The 14473-nt window shown below is 39.1% G+C and overlaps 3 protein-coding genes across 8 annotated transcripts; 2 read left to right on the forward strand and 1 right to left on the reverse strand.

The window, feature by feature from the left end:
* Window positions 1-123: 123 nt before the first annotated feature.
* Window positions 124-1526, forward strand: LOC119548352 (accessory gland protein Acp29AB-like). Its single transcript, XM_037855568.1, has 2 exons — window positions 124-860; window positions 1111-1526. Exons 1-2 carry the CDS (start codon window positions 149-151, stop codon window positions 1152-1154), a joined length of 756 nt encoding a protein of 251 aa, XP_037711496.1. The 5' UTR covers window positions 124-148; the 3' UTR covers window positions 1155-1526.
* A 1672-nt stretch (window positions 1527-3198) lies between these two features.
* On the forward strand, window positions 3199-4246 carry LOC119547570 (C-type lectin 37Db-like). Its single transcript, XM_037854470.1, has 2 exons — window positions 3199-3426; window positions 3488-4246. Exon 2 carries the CDS (start codon window positions 3761-3763, stop codon window positions 4244-4246), a length of 486 nt encoding a protein of 161 aa, XP_037710398.1. The 5' UTR covers window positions 3199-3426; window positions 3488-3760.
* A 147-nt stretch (window positions 4247-4393) lies between these two features.
* LOC119546879 (nicotinate phosphoribosyltransferase) lies at window positions 4394-13963 on the reverse strand. 6 transcript variants are annotated; one of them, XM_037853489.1, is made up of 12 exons: window positions 13893-13963; window positions 12341-12642; window positions 11282-11452; window positions 11089-11215; window positions 10477-10560; window positions 10272-10399; window positions 8830-8970; window positions 8599-8770; window positions 7910-8236; window positions 5741-6006; window positions 5277-5686; window positions 4394-5210 (listed from the first exon to the last, which is right to left on the reverse strand). In XM_037853489.1, the coding sequence occupies exons 2-12, from the start codon at window positions 12429-12431 to the stop codon at window positions 5133-5135; spliced, it is 1995 nt and encodes a 664-aa protein (XP_037709417.1). In that variant the 5' UTR covers window positions 12432-12642; window positions 13893-13963; the 3' UTR covers window positions 4394-5132. The 6 variants fall into 6 exon arrangements, with proteins under 6 accessions (XP_037709417.1, XP_037709416.1, XP_037709415.1 ...); XM_037853488.1 differs by having other exon boundaries at window positions 13848-13933; XM_037853487.1 differs by having other exon boundaries at window positions 13802-13925.
* Between the last annotated feature and the right edge of the window lie 510 nt (window positions 13964-14473).

Below are 14473 nucleotides of genomic sequence, written 5' to 3' on the forward strand. Positions count from 1 at the left end.
TTTTTAAATTTAATCGCGTGGCCCAATAATAAATTTTTGTTGATCTGTTGTATAGTATAGTACGTTTGGGAAGCATATATAATTGGAAAACACGTACCCAAAACAGTCTTTTGGCATCTTTTTCATTCCATGGTTCTGCACTCCCGAAATGCACAAGCTTGAAACATTTTTTCTGTCCGCCCTTGTTGCGTGCAATCTTTACGGAATGGTTATGTCCCAGGATGAGACCTGTTCGGTTTGTGTCCTGCAGGATGCCCCATCGCAATGTGGGGCTTACTGTCTTGGAGTACTTCAACCTTTGGGGGATCAAATCGAAAATATCCAGAAGCAACTAAGGTTGCAAGCTACAACCCACGGAACAACTCTAGCAATTCTGGACACCATGCAAAAAAATACCCAGGAGAAACTAGAAGTGTTTCAAATGGAAATGCTGAAACATCTGGATCAAATAAAAGTCGAAACGAATGAAAGACTGGACAGAATTGAGGCCATGATCGAGAGAAGACCGGTAGTAACTGAGGCACCGAAAACGAACACTATCCCACCAGGGTTTCAACGGATCGGAACCCGATACTTCTACATTGAAGAAGAAATACAGAAAAACTGGATTGATGCTAAATTCTTCTGTCTACAAAAAGGAGGATACTTGGCAGCCATCCAAAATCAAGAGGAGTTCGATGCCGTCTTACTGAAACTCAAGGAAAACAATCGTTACTGGCTGGGCATAAACGATAGAAGCTTTGAAGGGGTCTATATATCTGAGGCTTCCGGAAATAGGGCGCCATTTCTCAAGTGGTTTGCCGGAGATCCCGACAACAGAGACAACTACGAGAACTGCGTTGGCATTAATCTCAGCAAAGGTATGGCTGATTGGCCGTGTAGACTTGCTTTTAATTTCATTTGCAGTCTAGACAACAATGTCTAGTTGAAAATAAAAAAATTTACAATCTAAAAATATTCAACGATTATAAAAACATTGTTTTCGTTTAAATACCTTTTCAATAAACCGTTTCTCTTCGGCCAAATTTGTTTGTTTTTATAAAACCATACGCAAAACTACCAACTTGAAAAACTGGATGATGCTTGGGTCTCTTCTACTTTTTGTTCCAGATCACCGCAAAAATGCAACAGAAATCCCAGCTGGAAGGATTTAAGAAAACCAACCCAGAAAACATTATGGAGAGGGTGGCTATATAGCCTCCGTTAAGGTCCAAGAAGAACTGGATGCAATCACGGCGAAACTGGATAATAAACGCTACTGGTTGGGCATAAACGATCGAGGCAGTAAGGGGAACTACCCGTCAGAGGCATCCGGAAAGAAAGCCCAATTTTTGAAGTGGCGAAGTGGACAACCCAACAATATAGCGAGCAATGAGAGATGCGTTGAACTTGTTGGCGGCGAAATGAACGATGAGTCGTGCTCCCTAAATCTGCATATCATTTGCCAAAGTGACATTGATGTTTAGCTAAGAAATTTATAAACATTCTATAAATAATAAATAAAATAAAAAATGAAAGCATTTTAATTATATTCTTTCAATTTCGCTATTGTTTATTTGGGAACACAATTTTAATTTATTTCTAGAGGAAACGTTCATTTAATCTTAAAAATTTACTTGACTAGACTGGAATCTTAATATCATGTGAATTCTACTGAAATCGTACTGCTATGAATATTTTGCTTTTCAATATTAATTGAATTTTAAGAATGTTATATACGTATTTCTCGTGTATTCCATTAATCTTTTTTTTTATATATTAAATATATAATAAATTAAGATTATTCAAAGTCATGCTGGAAAGCTGATAGGAACGATGACGACGGTGGGGATTTCCTCTGAAGTGCCATTTTATTTCGGTTGTTTTTAATTTCAAATGAATTTAATATATGTTTTTGTCTGTGTGTTTCTATTCATTTGAACCTTGAGAAACTTACTTTCGTATATATGTATATGACATTACCCATTAATACTGACATTCAATCCATTTTTCAGCTCGGGGGTCTATAGAAAGCCATACTTCCCAATCAATAGTATCCAATTTTGACACCTTCAGTCGAGACCCTCAACATGGCAACTATCAACTTTTTTGATAAATGAAAATAACGTTCAAACTTAGGCTGGAGATGCACCAGGTTTTCGACTGTCAAGGAAAGGGTATTATTTTTTAAAAATGCATTAGACGTTTAGTAGTTCATTAACTCTTTTTTCAGAAGATTCCTTTGAATGCCGTATCCTAAAAAACCAGAATAATGGAACTCTAAGTATATTATGTATATTTATTCCTTACCTTAATTATAAACCTTTTGCTGGGTGTATATTTCCCTATATAAAGTACCCCCCACATCCAACACCCATCCATCCCCCTCTTATCCCCACTTTTGGGTTGGCTGCACTCGGGATTATGCTTTGCGTATTTGTCGCTTTATGAAGTCATCTTGGCGTAAAAGCAAATTTATGACCAACTTCACTTTATTTCTGTCAGTTTTTGGCCCAGCATAAAGATGGCCATCTTTTTGCCACTGTCTCCTTCGCTATCTTGTCGCTCTGCATCCTTATATCTGGTTTATAAACTCCCGAGAATTGTGCATTAGCATTAGCCGGGGGATGTGTCAAATGGCGTGTGTATTCCCCCAAAAATATATCCCCTAAAAAGCGTATTGGATTTTAATGGTCTTGCATTTTAAGCTGATAATAAATTATATTTATATTGATTTGCGTAAGCCAAACTTTAAATATGGTTATAAATAAAATAAATATAAATGTTCCACACTGCATCTGTGGCGGAAGAGACCGAGCAGGGCTATTCCCTATGGCCGCTTAATCGGAAGCTACAAAGCGCTACTTTATAGCTGATTGAAACGATGGTGGGCATTTCCTCAGAAGTATTTTTTTTTTATTAGCTCAAGGGTATATAAAATGAAAAGCTGCGGACTATCATGCTTGGAGCTGATAACAACGATGGTAAGTTCCCGTAATTACTCTGAAATATACTTTTTTTATTATAATTTTAGATAATCTATATTTTTTTGAAGCTGATAAGTACGGTAGGAAGCTGCCCATCGCTGCTTTATAGCTGATAAAAACGATAGTGGAAGTTTTTTCAAAAGTAATAATAATGGCTATAAATTCTAATTGGAACTCAGGGGTCTATAAAAACCGTGAACAAGCTATACTTTGTCATCAGTTCCCTTTAAACTCGCGCTTAAAATGTTTAATCTCGGAAGTTATTTTTCGATTGCAATTATTGTCTGTAATCTATATGGATTGCAGGCAAAATCCTTGGATGGCGACTCTCCTAAAAGTGTAATGAATACTCCGGCGAATCAACTGTGGGTAAAACTGTTACCATTCTTCAATCACGTTGCCAAGGAGAGCAAATGCTATGTCACAAGAGACCTCCAGAAAATCCAATCAGCATTGCAGAGTAAGTTTAAAGTTCAGTAGGTATGTACTAAGAAATATATACAAGAATTATAACTTTTCAGCTGACAATCAGGGGAGACTAAGCAGAATAGAGAGTCAGCTGGAAATACTTAGGAATAACATCCCGGAAAACTTTGAGGAGAGGCTGGTCAGGATGGAGGAGCAGCAGACATCTTTACGAGAAATTCTTAAGAAAATTCAACTTGATATCGCGGATCAACAGAAGTCTCTCGGGACTCAATTAGAAGAACAGAAGTCACAGCTGGAAGCTCTTAGAAAAACTATCCCAGAAAACTTCGAGGAGAAGTTGACATCATTGCAGGAAAATTTGAACAATGCCGTCCATCATCCAGGAGGAACTAAAAGGGGGTCACAAGGAAATGCCTGAAAGTCGGGATCAAATCAAAATCGTATCGAATGAAAGCCTAGACAGCATTCCTCCCGGATTTGAGAAAATTGGATCTCGTTACTTCTATATTGAAGAACAAATTAATACAGACTGGCCTGATGCAAGGAATATCTGTCAAGAAAAAGGGGGTTACTTGGCAGCCATCCAAAATCAAGAGGAGTTCGATGCTGTCGTACTGAAACTCAAGGAAAACAATCGTTACTGGCTGGGCATAAACGATAGAATCGTTGAAGGCGTCTACATATCTGAGGCTTCCGGAAAGAGGGCGCCATTTCTCAAGTGGTTTGCCGGAGATCCCGACAACAGAGACAACTACGAGAACTGCGTTGGCATTGCTCTCAGCAAAGGTATGGCTGATTGGCCGTGTAGATTTGCTTTTAATTTCATTTGCAGTTTAGACAATTATGTCTAGGTGAAACTTATACAAATATAACAATTTAATACGATTATAAAAACATTGTTTACATCTAAGTTCCTTTTCAATAAACCTTTCTTCTTCGGTTAAATTTGTGTTGTTATAAAACCATACCCAAAACCACCAACTTGAAAAACAGGATGGTGCTCGGCTCTCTTCCACTTTTTATTTTCGACCAAAACTACAGGCAAACATTTTTAAGAAGCGATCATTTAGAGGTGGCGGTGTGTGTTGGGTGTGTTATTGCTTAGTTGGCTTAAAGTTATCCAGTTGAACATATTTACAATTGAATTTAGTTAAATACATAAACGTAGTATGTAAAGTATGGTATCTAATAATATATATATAGTTAGGTGTGTGCTGGATGTGTGCCTTATTGCGTGCAAATGTCCTAAAAAGCATTTGTACTTCTAACTTTCCTTCTTCGTTAGCAACATTTCAACACTTAAGTACTAGAAAAATATTAAAGACATCTTTACTCCGCTCCGATTTTTGGTTGATCATAGTTACTCGTTTTTGGGTTTGTGTTTCCTTTGCATCCTGATTCTTTTTCCGTTTCCGTTTCCGTTTAAGGCACATGACACATTCCTGAATATGATGTGCGTTTTATATAGCAGTAAATATTAGTTATAACACGTTAAGACTATTGACTACACAATGTTTTGAAATTCTCTCGCCAGTTTCCGTTGGAATTTGTGCTCCATATTTACGGATAATCTTCGTGGGACAGAACAAATTCCAATTCTATAATGCATGTGACCAGCAGATGACTAAGATTTGCGAAAAACGCAGTAAACAGAAAGTTGTACACCAAACAAAAGTAAATTTCTCGGAAATGTTTTCGCGCATCTGCATATAGATCGTGAGATCCTCCTTATATAGATCATGATAGCTCGCCGATGGGAGCGTTCTGCAGCCACAGATCGTGAATGAAGTTGTACAGATTGTCGCTGACGGCCACCTGGAAGGGATTGGAGATATCATTACTATGGTTATATCATTTCGCGTATATAAGCTAACTACTCGCCTTATAGGGCGTTGGGTTGAGCGTGCGTTTGTGATCGTTGCGCAGCGTCTTCAGCGAGATCTGGACCTTCTCGCGCACCTGCTCCAAGGTGGGGAGCTGCTGGCAGATCTTGCCCGCCTTCCAGTACACCTTGTACAGAGATTCCACGTGCGAGGGTATCACGTAGGCGCGCTTCGACTCCTGGAAGGGATGGCGGCACAGGACCTTCTGTCCCACCGCCGGCGGCGGCTCCGATACCTTCTGCAGCAGGTCGATCAGGGCGTGGCCATCGGCGCTGTACAGCCGATAGGCATTCTTGTTGCCCGGCATCGTCACCTTCTCCACGTCCTGGCTCAGCTTGATCCTCGGCTGGCCGTTGATCTCCACCAGCTTGTACACACATCCCAGGGCCGGCTGTCGCTGGCAGGTGACTGGAAAGTATTGCAGTAGTACATTACATTTATTGTAACCCTAGCAACACTCACCCAAATGCGTGCCAATGCCAAAGCAGTCGATCTTGTGCCCCTGCTCATTCAGGCTGAGGATGGTGTCCTCGTTGATGTCGTTCGATGCCACGATGGTCAGCTTGTTGAACCAGGGAACCTTGAACCGCTCCGCCACCTTCTCGAAGGTCTCCCGCGCCAAACAGGAGAGGTAGGCCAGGTCCCCGGAGTCGATCCTTATGCCCAGTGCATGGTAGCCCAGGTCGTTCAGGGCCAAGGCCACGGCACTGAAGTTCAGCAGACCACTCCTACAGGGAAGAAAACAGGACCGGGTGTTCAGTAATCGCATTTGCAGACCCCATCTAGTGCTGCTTGGTTTTTGGTTCTCAATTCAACAAAAGTATTTCTCTCATTTTGCTATACAATATTTGGTTTTTTTGTTTGCCACTAGGTTTGAAGCGAGAATTACACAAAAACAAATGGTTTGGAAAGTGGGGTGGAGCTAAGGAAAACGTGTTTGAGAACCCAAATTGGTTCTTTTTGATTTGCAAGTGCGGCTCTGGGTGTTGGAAAATTCAGCCTGGGAAAATTTGTATCATTTTCTTGTTAGGGAGCAGCACAAAATGTCGAAGATTTTCGGTTTTTGTTTTCAAGCCATGCAGTGTGCTCTCTCGGACGCTTTTTCTTAAGTATGTACAGGTTTAAGAACTAACGAAAATATATTCTGGAAAGTGTCCAAGGACATTTCTAGATTAAGGAGAAAATATTTAACAATACAAAACTGGGGACGGAAAAACAGGAAAATTAAAGTCCGAAAAAATGTAAAACTTAAACCAAATTGTTCGTGAACGGGGACGAGGACAATAAAAACGGGGTTAGGTCTATGACAGCATTAGGGTGAGTCAGTGCGTGTTTTCGTTTCGGTTTTCGGTATCATTTTCGTGCTTAAAACAATGTTGAACCATTGAAACATTCAGAAATGTGTGGAGTAGTACTTTACTTTACGTCACTCAAAAGGTATCCAAGAATCTGATTGGTTTTCATATCGTTACACAGCAAACTTGAGTATTATTTAGTTGTTAGTAAAAAATTTAATAATGTCATTTTTTATCGCACTTTTTGGTATACTTTTTAATTGTTTTATGCACCTTGTTATGTGTGAGCTTTAGGATCGCTGATCGTATATGCATGAACTTTTGTTGGTTGCCGTAATTGTTGCTTTCGAGTGGGTGAGTATATGCCATATGATATTATAGTGTTGTTGCTTATATCATGTTGCTGACTGTTCGAATCGCTGGGATTGTGTAACTTGAAGACGTGTGTTTTACATACCTCTGCCAAAATAGTGCCGGAAGTCATTTGTATACTATGTTAGGTTCGGAAATTCTTTTCATTTTCGATTTTTAATGGGTTTCTGATTCGGTTCGATTAATGATCTTGTTTTAACTTGTTTCACATTCACATTTAGGACGAAAAATAAAAGAATTAATAAACAAAAGTGAGTTAGAAAAATAATGTTAAACGATAAGGATGTGGAATGATAATTGCATGTGTTAGTAGAAATAGTGAAACCCAAAAATACATAGAAGAAAGTTAGGAAAGCAAGAGGGAGAAAGCAGAAAACTAATTAAATGAATTGACTTCACCTGTTCTGGTTGGGTTTGTTTGTTTTATTCTTTTGCCAGAATTGTTCCCCATTATAGGAAATGACTTGATGACCAATTTCGTAACACCAAAGCAGAGGACACATACATAGACATATGCACATATATATGTATGCATGTGTATGATGGTTATAATTTTGAATTTTGTTTCTAAATTTTGGTTAAGTATATCTCCATGTTAACATGCAGGCTTACATTAGGGGAACTCAAAAATGTAGAGCATTAAATGATGTATTAATAAAAGAGTTAGCAAAAAATCGATTTTTAGTTTAAAAATATAAAAACAGATCCGAAATCGGAGTTTTTGCCAGCTCTAGTTAGTAATATTGTACCGAAATTAATGACAGCTGAAATGAGCGGTAAGGTTAGACTGAAAGCTTTCAAAAAGCAGAAGAAAATGTTGGTAAAAATTAGGATATGGAAAATGATTAGGTCAGTAAAAATGACAATGGAAAGATAGATAATATAAATTCTTTAAATTTAATTTTCGCCTATGCAAATTTTGTTTTTCTTTTACTCAAACGTCTTTTTCGATAACGACATTTACCTGAATGACTTCTCGACATATTTTGGTAGGTATGCCGTCCCATTGGACACTGTTGTTGTCTTTAAAGCTGCTGTTGTTGTTGCTGTTTTTGTTGTCGTAGTTGTGGTGCTGGTTTTAGTATCTTGTATCTTTGTATCTTTTGGCGATCTACTGCCATTACTCTGAGCAATACCATTCTGATGGCCATTGGTCTTGTGTCCGTTTACTTGGCCATTAGTCTTGCCATTTTGATGGCCATTGGTCGATGGCCTTGGCTTTGGCAGACTGTTCTCAGACTTGATATCATTGATAATCTTGGGTTCTGTGTTGGCTTGTTCTGTTTCTCGGCTGTTGGATAATACTTTGGATTATTACTCAAACGAAAAACCAAAAATAAGAGCTCACATTGGGAAATGATTGGGGGTGGCAGAAATAAACTCAAGAATACTTTGTCAATGTATGGGATATTTTCTATGGTAGAACTTGACTGGTTTAGCTGTTTAATAGTTACTCTTGTTTGGGTATTTTTATCTGGCTGGTGCACGTCTCGAGAGTCTCAAATACAATACAAAATAGATCAAAGAAATCCATACTCAAAATAACAGGGGTAAAAAGAGGGTAACCGGGAGAGTTACGGGTATTACAACACAAACGGAGGAAAAACCGATAACTAAAACCGTTCCGAGAGAATCTGCCTAGAAGCGAAATACCTCTTAACATCGTACGTATCGACAAGGGCCATGAAACCATCGGGGAATGCGATGGCATAGGACACCATCGCCGCCAGTTCTCCCTCGCTGGATTCCTCCGTGGACACGTCCAGGAGATGGGACAGCAACGCCCGGTGCTTGACAGCGTGCTCCAAGAGATCCTCCATGATGCCTGCAAAATATTCGAATATCAATGGGTTTTCTTGTTGGCTCCTAGCAGTAATCCTTCACCTGTTTGCTTGTGCTTAATCAGACGGGTCTTCAGCTCTCCAATGCTGCTAAAACTAGTGATATAAGCATGGGCATGGGTTCCCTTTACGGGGATGTTGAAGAGCTTTCCAGCCAGCACATTGGAGGTGCCATCAAAGCCACCTAAGAAGTGTAGAAAAATATTATTATTTTTGGAATGTGTTTCAAAAAGTATGGTGTATTCCACTTTTACAATTACCTACTGCAGTACCTTCCAAACTTTTAAATACCTCCTTAATGGTACTCTATCATTAAATTCTCCCATTAAGAGCGGAAATTCCGGCTATAAACGTTTCAATATCGCAGCCTTTCCCTTCAGTTATTCAACCCGCCAAAAAAGAGGCCTTGGCGGGAACCTTGACGCCACGCGAAGCCATCCATTGATTTGTGGGTGATACTATATAGGTAATACATATCCCAAACCCAAAGCCCAACTACAATGTGGAACGCATTAAAAACTTTGAGCGTTGCCTGCCTAACGAACGAAACCGAAAAAGTTACGATGTGTGAGCGCCAATTGAAAGTCTCCGCAGCAGGGGCTCCTTTCCCAGTATCGAGACCGGATTCGATGTGTACCTGGCACCGATATTCCATATACATGGACACCCTACGTGGGCGTTGCGTGTGCCACCCACTTTAGGGACTTTACTGCTTTCGGGGCGCATTTAGTTTAACACATAAACAAGAGTTCTTGAACTTTGTCGCAAGAGGAGAAGGTGGGTGGCGGAACTACTAGATGAGCAGAAGCGGAAGCCTTGATGAAGGCGGAGAATTACTCATAGTTTGGGGGGAGGGCCTTGAGAAATGGGAAAATCGGAAATCAGAGTCAGCGGAGCCTCAGCTCCTGACAGTGACACGTGCTTTGCATGCATGCACATCATAAAAAGTCAGGCAGAAAACAATATGAAAAGCACCGACTTTCCTCATACTTTGCCCCCTTCGGAACGATCAATGCTTAAAATGTTATGGTGACTTATAGGCTAGCTACATTCCCTGTAAAATGGGCGAGACAAACATTCATATGAATTATAATTTATACTTTTACTATCACATGGCATACTACAAACAAATGTTTTGTATTATGAGTTTATTAGTTGATTAACAAACTGATCCCAAAGATTGTCAAATAACCAATTTTAATATTTCTGATTATACAAACACCTTGTTAAGACATAATCTCCTTTCATAAAAAACATGTAAGGCCCCTAAAAGGGTAACTGTGACCAAACTTTGCCCAATTCCTGACGATTCCCATTCCCCTATTATTTTTAATTGATAATGAGCTGTCTGCATGCACTTTGGCAATGCCGAAAAAATGTTTATATCGCACACGTTTGACCTTACTTGTCACGGCTTTATAGAACCCCGTGGGTTTCGGAGTTTGGGGCGTGTGAAAGTTCATATTTTATGATGGTGCTCAGTACCTGTGTAGGAATATTTCGATGCGGAAAGACCGCCATCCGGTCCCTGGGCACGACGCAGTCCAAATTCCAATAGTTTGACATGTTTGCCAGCTACCATGCGATAACGGGCTGCATTGGTGGCCATTAAACTGTTTTTGGGTGGCGAGAAGAGGCAGTGTTAGGAAATTTCCAGATAGTACGAGGAAAGTATAAATGGGGGACCTACCTGGCATAATTTACCAAGGTGAGAAGAGTCGTTTCCAGCAGCTGTACTATGATCAAAGGTCCCTCGATTTTAATGATGGGAACTCTAAAAATAAAAATATGTTGTAAACATTTTATAGACAAGCATGCGGTATGTTAAAGATAATCTTAGCCCCTAAATGTTGCTTTTAGATAGCATGCATTAGTGTCTGCCTGCCTTTTACTGAACTTTGATTAACATGAAAAATCTCGAAACTGATAATACTCGTAATGATGCCTGCTTATAAGCCCCATAAAGTAATTTTCTGATTAAATACGTGCTGACTGTTTTGAGGACTTCTTATCAAATATCTTGAAGAATAAGTTATACATTTTAAATTCCACAAACATTAACTGTTCTTGTTACATAAAAAAACCTCAACATGAGTAATACTTCTAATCTTAAATATTATATATTATTCTTAAATACAGTAAATGTATAAACAATAATAAAATTTTAATATTAATCATAGGAAACATATACTTTAAACGTAATTATCATATTTTGATAGGCTAGGATTAAGTCCCCTAAAAACCAAATGGTTTGATTATGTAGGCACTATAACCGGGTCCTATGGATCCCATGCAAACCCACCGTGGAAATGCTACCGTGCCCTCATCAATGGCATACAAGGTGACATCCCGCGCCGTCAGGTTGCCGAGGTACTCAAAAAACTCGTGCTCAATGCCCTCGGGCAGTGTTTGCTTCAGGTATTCGATATCTGAAAGGGGCCCAATCAATTGATTAACTAATATGAATAAAAAAATATAGATGTCCAAGCACTCACCGCTTTGGGAATAGTGGAAGCTATCCAGGAATTTCAGGCACTCCTCGAGCCCGGCGAAAATCGTGAATTCACCATGGAATGGATTGTTGCGAAAGAACAGATCGAATACGGCCGTGTCATCGGTCTTTTCGGATTTCCAGTAGGCATAGGCCATTGTTATTTGATACAGGTCTGTAATATAGTAGATGAATACATTTATTAGTCGTGGACAACATCTATAGTGTTTAATAACAGGACCTGGAAAAGTGCAATAAGGCCAAAATATTTCATATGTTATTAGCAATTAAGCTTCTCGCTAATATAATGCATATTTAAGGTTTACTTTTACTTATTTAAGGTTTAACTTAAATAGGTTCCTCCGTACATAGTAGCGAAAATTTCAGCCTGGAGTTGCGGCAGATAAGATAACCTGGAAAGTCTATAGCTGATGGGGGCAATTATCGCTACCCAAATACAAAAACACGAGCCTGCAAATGAAATGCAAATTCTTATCTAAGTGCAAAGACCTAAAGATCGCTTTTTTGTTTTATTTATTTGCGCCCGTGTCTGCCATGCCTAAAAATATATGTGGGGTACATATAGAGAGGTATATTGGTAAAGCCGACAGCATTGCATAGCGCGCCAAAATGTCTCTGCTTAAATGTCAGTTGGGTTTTGGGTTTTAAAATCGAAGTAAAAAACCACCTAAAATATGGTATCAAATATACTTAAAGTTTTTATAATTAGTATCGGTAGGGAGGGCATTTGGTTCTACGGCCTTGCGAACTCTACCTCATACAAATTTCAATATTTTAACAAATTGATTATGATAATTTCATCAGTGTTGTTGTGTCGCTGTTGTTATCCAAAACTAATTCAAAATTGTTTTTAAAGTTCCCAAGTAAAAATATTACGAAATAAGAACTCATTGTGAAGTCAATACAGCTTTTAAGGCCAATGAAATGGCTTGGAACATTTTTAGATCGGCCCTCAGAATTCTTTAAATATTTGTCAATAATTCCCTAATATAGTTTGGTAATATTGACAGCCATCTGTTGGCCATAAATACTTTGTAATTACCTGTCAGCAGGGGCTGGACCACTCCATTCTGATTCATCCGTCCGCGATCCATAAACTGGCCGCCCGCACAGCCTAATTCACGGTCATTCATTTTGTCGCCGATCTGTGGAATCTCGAGCTATATCTGCTATAAGGCTTGGGGTCTCCGATGATGTGCCAGTGGGTCCGTAATTCTGTTTGTTCGTTCACACGCGACTCGTTTGCGGCAATTATTGTGCCAAATAAACAAATTAATTAATTGTTTCTGCTTGTTGGCTTATTTATAATCGACCGAGTGCCGTTGAACTTTTGTGCCTGTTTATCTGTAAGAGGCAGAAAATTGTTTTGCAATTGACTGGAGGGGGATTGTAAATTGTTTCAGCTCAAATGACGTAACGCGATCTATCGCTCGTGTACAAATAATTTAGCATAAGCAATGCAATTGAAACTATTATGAATAAAGACTTTGGGGTACCCGGCAATTAGCTTGTTTTGATGGTTAATATTGGTTTAAAATAGGTATCATATCATTATGAATATTACTATGTTTTGGAGTTTATAAAGCTAATAATATTCAAATCACTTTTGCCAACAAACGTATAACAAATGAAGAGGCTTTTTAAACAAATTAAAGGATTTCTTGAAGCACTTTTTTACTCAATTAAATTTAAATTTTAAGAAATACTAGCTTAGTTGATTGTGTAAAGCATAGGGTATTTATTTCTCAATCACCGGGTACCGAAACTGAAACGCCATATCACGAAATTTTTGAAATGCTAATGAAATAGGTGCTAATTTGCATAGGGCAGTACGAATCCCGATTATTATGTAGGGCTGCTATCAATTAAGCTGACACGATTTCAGGCCCGCTTTGATAACGCGACTAGAATTTGTTTTTATTTTCACTCTCAGGATCGGATCACTTCTTTATCGCGGGTGAACTTTACCGCTCGACTTTTGAAGTTGAATTGAATCCGAAATTCAAATCGCAAGAGCAAACGGGTTAAGCGCGAGAGAGAGAGAGAGCGCGAACCCAAGGAGAGAGGGAGAGCGCAATGCAGTTTTTTGTTGTCGTGAGAATTTGTTGATTTTTGTTTTTGGTTGCCATTGGCAGCCGGTTGGTTTGATTTGTGCTTTTATTTTTTAGCTTTTATTGCGATTCGTTGTTGTTCCTATTCGTTGTTTATTCGGATTATTGGCTAAATGTAAGATTGCACACAACGTGTTGCTGCATGTTGAAGGTTGCGTGAAGGTCGCGCCACACAGGCGCACGCCACGCACACCCGAGCACACACACACACAGGGGGGGCGGGAAAAGTGGGGCGCCAAGGGGCGTGGGTGCCCCCCGCCCACGAAAAGAGGGGGCGTGGGCGGCAGAATTCTGTATGCACTTTCACTTTTTTTTTTTCTAATTAGGCGGCTGTTTCACTCTTTTCCACTCGCTTTCGTCATAATCCACGTGCTTCAGCCCTCACAGGTGACCTTTCTGTTATCAGCAGCTGTCAACTTGCTTATCACACTTATTTACGTTTTTTTAGTTTTGCCCGCTACACACACGAAAAACTTAAATTACTTTTAATTCATTCACGAACGCTCTCGCGCACGCTCTGCTTCTTCTCTGGCGAACAGCTGTTCGGCTGTTGTGGGTTGGCCAGTGCTGCCAGATGGGCGCACTTAACGTATTTCACAGCCTTTTTTGAAAACAGCGGGTTCGATATTTTCTAGCTATTTATCATAGTTAAAAATACTGTTTTTTATTTTTTACTTTGGGGACTGTATGAAAGAAAAGAAAACCACTGCTTTAACTCCGCTTATTCTTACTGAATTCTACAGTTTAATTTTGTCCTTCAAGCAATACTCCCTATATTTGGTATGTTTTTAATCAACATTTATGGCTTTACTTATATCTTAAATAAATTATTTAAAAATTTTAAATGAACAACAATTTAACTTGACTTAAACTAATTCAAAGAATACTGTAACTGTAACGTTACGTTACGTGCCTACATTCATGGAAAAACCTTGCACTTTATGAGCTAGGTGCCACATTAAAATAAACAAATATTTAATGATCATATTTTATGGCCTCTCACCACATAAGACCCAAAACAACATTTGCTGCTTATTCTCCTAGTTTGTCTTTATAATAATTTT

The sequence above is a fragment of the Drosophila subpulchrella genome, chromosome 2L (assembly GCF_014743375.2).
Source record: "Drosophila subpulchrella strain 33 F10 #4 breed RU33 chromosome 2L, RU_Dsub_v1.1 Primary Assembly, whole genome shotgun sequence".
Classification (NCBI taxonomy): domain Eukaryota; kingdom Metazoa; phylum Arthropoda; class Insecta; order Diptera; family Drosophilidae; genus Drosophila; species Drosophila subpulchrella.

Excerpts from the sequence above, each read along its gene's own strand:
- LOC119548352 (XM_037855568.1), top strand. The coding sequence starts at position 149 with ATGCACAAGCTTGAAACATTTTTTCTGTCCGCCCTTGTTGCGTGCAAT. Across the intron at positions 861-1,110 it reads TGGCATTAATCTCAGCAAAG|ATCACCGCAAAAATGCAACA; the intron begins GTATGGCTGATT and ends TTTTTGTTCCAG.
- LOC119547570 (XM_037854470.1), top strand. The coding sequence starts at position 3,761 with ATGCCGTCCATCATCCAGGAGGAACTAAAAGGGGGTCACAAGGAAATG.
- LOC119546879 (XM_037853489.1), bottom strand. The coding sequence starts at position 12,431 with ATGAATGACCGTGAATTAGGCTGTGCGGGCGGCCAGTTTATGGATCGC. Across the intron at positions 10,561-11,088 it reads GGCACGGTAGCATTTCCACG|AGTTCCCATCATTAAAATCG; the intron begins GTGGGTTTGCAT and ends TTTTATTTTTAG. Across the intron at positions 6,007-7,909 it reads TATGTCGAGAAGTCATTCAG|GAGTGGTCTGCTGAACTTCA; the intron begins GTAAATGTCGTT and ends TCTTCCCTGTAG.